The sequence below is a fragment of the Cyprinodon tularosa genome, unplaced genomic scaffold (assembly GCF_016077235.1).
Source record: "Cyprinodon tularosa strain WSP-4 unplaced genomic scaffold, ASM1607723v1 ctg49, whole genome shotgun sequence".
Lineage (NCBI taxonomy): Eukaryota > Metazoa > Chordata > Actinopteri > Cyprinodontiformes > Cyprinodontidae > Cyprinodon > Cyprinodon tularosa.
The window spans coordinates 1,711,165-1,717,108 of NW_024039218.1; the positions used below are offsets into that span (position 1 = coordinate 1,711,165).

The 5,944-nt window shown below is 40.6% G+C and overlaps 1 protein-coding gene across 1 annotated transcript; it reads right to left on the minus strand.

The window, feature by feature from the left end:
• Window positions 1-1,240: 1,240 nt before the first annotated feature.
• zic5 (zic family member 5 (odd-paired homolog, Drosophila)) lies at window positions 1,241-4,455 on the minus strand. The gene is made up of 2 exons (XM_038302445.1): window positions 3,223-4,455; window positions 1,241-1,914 (listed from the first exon to the last, which is right to left on the minus strand). The coding sequence occupies exons 1-2, from the start codon at window positions 4,271-4,273 to the stop codon at window positions 1,466-1,468; spliced, it is 1,500 nt and encodes a 499-aa protein (XP_038158373.1). The 5' UTR covers window positions 4,274-4,455; the 3' UTR covers window positions 1,241-1,465.
• Between the last annotated feature and the right edge of the window lie 1,489 nt (window positions 4,456-5,944).

Here is a 5,944-nt window from a genome sequence, read left to right on the forward strand (position 1 = left end):
AGTTTTCCCATTAGCTCAGTGATTAGTTTATATCAGCCCTCCTTGGCCTGTTGGGCCTGTTTCTGGGAATTTGTTGAAGAGAATAGACAGCTACTTCAGCTTTCCAATTTTTGTCCAGACTGATGGTTTATGGGCTCTTAATTAAAGTTTAAAAGGTTATTAAATAGGTGGAGTGGGGGGTGGTACAACCTCATTAAAACTCCTAATAAACCTGAAAAAAAACATCATAATCACTGGATTGCAATCATTCCACACTTGCTTACAGTGTTCATCCTAACTGTTTTTATTAAATATACCAAGATTTTTGTGTTGTAAATTAAATCTGAAACATCAAGGGTCTGCACAGTCATAACAGATTTATATCTCTCTCTTTTTTTTTTCTTAATCCATACCATCCACTGGCATCATGCACTTCAATATGAAAGACACATCACTACAAAAGGCATGCGAGAGGAGGGACTTTTTCACATTTCACGGCCTATCCAGGTAGATGGTTCCATATTTTACAGAGCACAGATTTGAAAAAAAAGTACAACGTAAATTTGAAAAAAGAAATTCAAACATCAGTAGGGCTCTTAGCATGACCGAGACTGATATAATATTATTATGAATATTATTCTTTGGTGTTTCTGTAATCCCAGTTTACAACACGGACACCAGCAAATAAATTACAATGTACAAAACAACCCCCTCCTTCATTGGGACTACACAACATTCACAAGCATCAGTACAGTTAGATATTTACAAATCCTTACAGAGTCAAAACTTTTAGGGTCTCGTGGGACATTAAAAAAAAAAAAAAATGGACTCCTTAAACGAGTGTTACACTGTGTGGGGTTTTTTTTTCTCCTTTTTTCTTTGTTTTTGAATAAAATAAAGTCTTAAATAGTTCTTAAATATTACAAAAGATTCATCCAATGTGTATTTTTATAAATCTGGAAAAAAAAAGAACTATTCAGACACTAGATTGATCACTTTTGCCAAAACCAATGTCTTTTGTCACTTTCCTTTTCTACTATTCTCTTTAGCCACTGTTTGTTGTCATTTGTGAGGGTGCAGACAGTACCTTTCCATATTCTGGCGTTAGATGTCATGGCATATTGTTATTTTTAGTCTAAATTAAAATTTATTTTAAATGTGTGAGTACATTCTATATTATAAAGTCAAATCAGCCAAATTCCTATGATTTTATGTGGTTTATATATATATATATATATATATATATATATATGTGTGTGTGTGTGTGTGTGTGTGTGTGTGTGTGTGTGTGTGTGTGTGTGTGTGTGTGTGTGTGAAGGGGTCACCTCAGTCAAATCTCGTCCTCTTTAAGGTAAGTCTGCATTTCACCCACAGTCAATTCTGTTCTGCAGATTTTGTCTGTATTTGCGCGTCTGGAACCCACCACTTATAAATAGGTCAGCTGGATGATGAGCTGGTAAATGAGAGTCAGGCTGTAAACAATCAATCAGAGCATCGTCCTCGGGTCTGAGCCTCTGAAAGAATCCTCCTCCTCCGAATCTGACGTGGGGACGTCGCTGGACGGCGTGTGCAGGTGGTTGGGCCCCCCGCTCCCCTGGCAGACGTACCACTCGTTCAAGTTAGTGACCTGCGGGGAGAGGGTCGCCGAACGGTTCCGGTGCGCATCGGATCCCGGCGAGAGATGGTGGTCTGCCACCAGGGGGTTCGAGGAGGAGATGTAGGCGACGTTAGTGGAGGGGGGCGGGGGCGGAGACTTGCAGTGCACCTTCATGTGTTTGCGCAGGGAGCTGGGATGCGTGTAGGACTTGTCGCAGCCCCTCACTTTGCAGTAGTAGGGCTTGTCGCTGGTGTGGACGTGGGAGTGCTTCTTTCGGTCGCTGCTGTTGGCGAACTTCCTGTCACATCCGTCAAACTCGCACTTGAAGGGCTTCTCTCCTTTGGACAAACGACAAACACACAGTTGATCTGAATTCGGCCTGATTAATCCAACTCACTAATATGAAATCTTTAAGATAAACTGCTTCTCATCCACTTATCCCAACACATTGAACACATTGCCTCTAGGCCTTCTGCTTTTCCATGTTTGCTTGTGGTTACAAGAGGGGGGGCACTCAGGAGACCACCAGGAGACGCTTGTGTAATGCTGCACAGCATTTACTTCCTTTACCCCAGGCACAAGCTTTTTGTTTTCATTACAAGCCTTTGTAAAGATGGACTTCACCTTCACGTTTTTCCCCTCATCATTTCTAATATAAATATTTAAAATGTTAACAGTAACAACAACTGTCATAAAAGCAACATTCAAACGACAAGGAGAGGAAAAAAGTTAACCTATTATAGATAACTAAATGAATACATTCACAATATTTGAAATGCAATCTGAACAAATAATTGTACAGAAAACACAACAAATAAGGTCACTTAGAACGCAATTTAAAAAAAAGAGTATAACTTATGCTTTATCAGTGGGAAAGAAATTGAAGATTACTTGTTAGAACCTAACCTTGATGAAATAGCCTAACTTAAACTAATTTGTCAACTTGATGGTATGCATCATCAACATCAACAAAATAATTGTATTTAAAAAAACCTAGGACATTGATAGAAGAATTTAGTAAAATGAGAATACAGCTCTAAATTAGTTTCCTGATAGATCGATAGATAGATAGATAGATAGATAGATAGATAGATAGATAGATAGATAGATAGATAGATAGATAGATAGATAGATAGATAGATAGATAGATAGATAGATAGATAGATAGATAGATAGATAGATAGATAGATAGATAGATAGATAGATAGATAGATAGATAGATAGATAGATAGACTTCCCTGTTCTCATTCGGGGATGATATTATGAGATCATTTAAGTGTAGATTTACATGCATTTCGATCCAGGTCCATCTATACTGCTTTTGCGTAAAGCGCCCAAAGACAATTACATTTACGCGTGCAGTAGTACGTACGTAAGCACGTTTTACAAATCATATGCGCTAATCCTTTCACGCCTACTCCGAGCGCCTGAGTGAGGAAAAAAAGTTTTATATTCACGAAGGAAAATGTTAAATGTTTACTCCCTTACAAATACTGTTTACACCTAAAGTTTCATTTCCATCTGTGCGCAATTACGCACGATCGCACATCCCATGTGTTTAGGATTTGAGTAAATAGGGAAAAAAAATACTCAAAGACGTGTTTTTCTGTCTAAATTTAAGACGAAGGTAAGAATGCTTCACAGACCTGTGTGCGTTCTCTTGTGGATCTTGAGGTTTTCTGACCTGGCGAACACTTTCCCACATCCTGGGAACGGACACGGGAAGGGCTTCTCTCCGGTGTGAACTCGGATGTGGTTGATCAGTTTGTACTTCGCCTTGAAAGCTTTCCCTTCCCGCGGACATTCCTCCCAGAAGCAAACGTGGGTGCTCTGCTCGGGTCCGCCGACGTGCTCCACCGTGACGTGGTTGACCAGTTCGTGCATGGTGCTGTAAGTCTTCGAGCAGGGCTTCTTCTGGCTCTGCTCCTGGTCGATCCATTTGCAGATGAGCTCCTGCTTGATGGGCTGCCGCATGTATCTCAGAAACGCCCCCGCGGCTCCGTGAGGAGCGGCGGCTGCGGCGATGTTCACGTTAAGGTTCATGGAGTTGTAGCTGTGCAGGGTGGACGCTCCATAGTGCTCCGGCCTGTGCCCGAAGTGCTCCGGCCTGCCGTAGATGTCCCCCGGTAGACCCAGGCGCATCTGGCCGTTGAGGGCATGGTGATGGTGGGCGCCCGGGGACGCCTGCTCGTGGAGTCCAGTAAAAAGTGAATGGGCCCCACTTTCCGTGTGCCCGTAAGCACCTGTTGGCGAGATGAACATGCCATGGTGATGAGGGGAGGAGGCGGAACTATGCTGGTCGCCAAGTGCATGCATAGCAGAGGCTGAGAGTTCTCTCCTGAGGATGAAGTCCCTGCTGCTTGAGTAGCCTGAGTGGGGGTGAGCCACGGGGAAACCCACTGTGGTCTGAGCAGGAGTGAAAGATGCCGCGGTCTGGGCTTCGGGATGGCTCTGAATGTGCTGAGACGGGCTAAGTTTGAGAGCATTTGTCTGTGCCATGTGCTCGGGTCCAAATGGAGTGAGTGCCACTCCGGGGTCGTTGCCCAGCTCCCCAGGGTGGAGGTGGGCATGGTGGGAGAGAGGGTGATGCCCCCCTAGCCCCGGGAAGCCTGTCATATTCTGATGAGGAAGGGGCTGAGTTGCTGCCAAATCCGCTAATCTTATCGCCGGGTTCCTCTTGCTTAAAGGGGGTTCCATAACTTAGACACACAAGTCCATCGGCGCTCACCGCAGCTGTTTTTGCGCTCTAAAACATGAGGAAAATATGTACATAAGGGCTCTATAAGTTCTTTTGTCCGGCTTCTAACTCTGCTTGCTCCTTTCCCAACTCTGTCCTCAAGCGATTGGCAGAACATACAACAGTTGGAGGACACAGTGGGGAATACAGTTTAGAAATGGCACTGCGGGTATTGGACGGATTTCGGTGACTGGCAGTTAGAAGAACGAAGCGATTGGCTGTCTTTCAGCGCAGGGGCTCAGCAGGGTTCCGCCCCCTCACTCTCTTTATCGCTGTTGACTCCAAAAAGTTGTACTCACAAAGTTACCGAGCGGATCTGGTTTGTGCGCATCTTTTCCCCTCTCTCTTCCCCAATGTGTGCGCGCGCGCGTGTGTGTGTTTACTGGTGGCTGTGCTTGTGGATGACCGAAATATCAGTTTACGCGACAAGTGCATTCCAATTCACCCCTAGGGCTCGTGTTTCCAAATGTCTCTCGATTAATTTGCCATGTAAATGCATTTAAAAACAAACAAATGACAAAAGAAATAAATTACTAGATTAGCCAGATGTTTGTCTTTATATGAAATGTGTAAAATCTGACAAATGGGATTTAAGAGTGAACGGGAGAGGAAAGCGCAGCAGGAATATATTGTTTATTTATTTCATATTTGGTTATTTTTTGGTAAGGAAGTCTTCCAAAGAAGACAAAAATGAAATAAAAAAAGGAAAAAACATAGAAGTTGTCCAGAACGCACATAAGAGAAAAAAATAAAATAAAATAAAAAATTATATATATATATATATATATATATATATATATATATATATATATATATATATATATATATATATATATATATATATATATATATATATATATATATATATATATATATATATATATTTTTTTTTTTTTTTTTTTTTTCTAACAATAATAAAATAATGATTGGATATATAATCATATTGATCTCACATTTGAGAAATGTATGAACAACATATGTAAGAACATTATAATAATAAATCAATAAATTAATGTTATATAAAACAAAAAGGGTTATATATAGAATTTATTAAAATCTGAAAATTTTAAGAAACTGTCTAATGGTAAAAAAAAAAAGCAAAACAACAAAAAACTTTCCCATCCTTGTTTTTAGTATTTTTTAAATCTGCAGCTTTTTCTTGTTTTACTCGTATCTTGTACATTCTGACCGGATGTGATTCATTTCCTGAGTGTCTCAGTGTCTACTCAGTGAAGTGTGATTTAATGCTTATTTAATCTGACCTTTATAAGGCAAGGCGTACAACAATTCCAAAACTCTATCTGTTTAAGTATAATTCCCTTTTTCACAAAGTGCCTTCACACATCTATATTTCAATTTCCATCATTTTGAAATAAATTTCTATTCAGTTTAATCGTTGGCACCTTTTGTAATAGTCTGTAGAAAAATCATTTTCTTCTTGTTTTTTAAGAAAATTTTGCACTTTGAAAGTTTTAGTCCCTTCTTAGAGCCAACATACAGACTACAGAAGTGTTATTTCGCCTTCTTTCTGAACTGTAATAATGTGCTATAAAACTGTTGAGCGTCCGTTGTAACTGGTAGGTCCCTGGGGCCCAAGAAGGAGCCATATAGCTAATGGCCCCCAGGTAAAC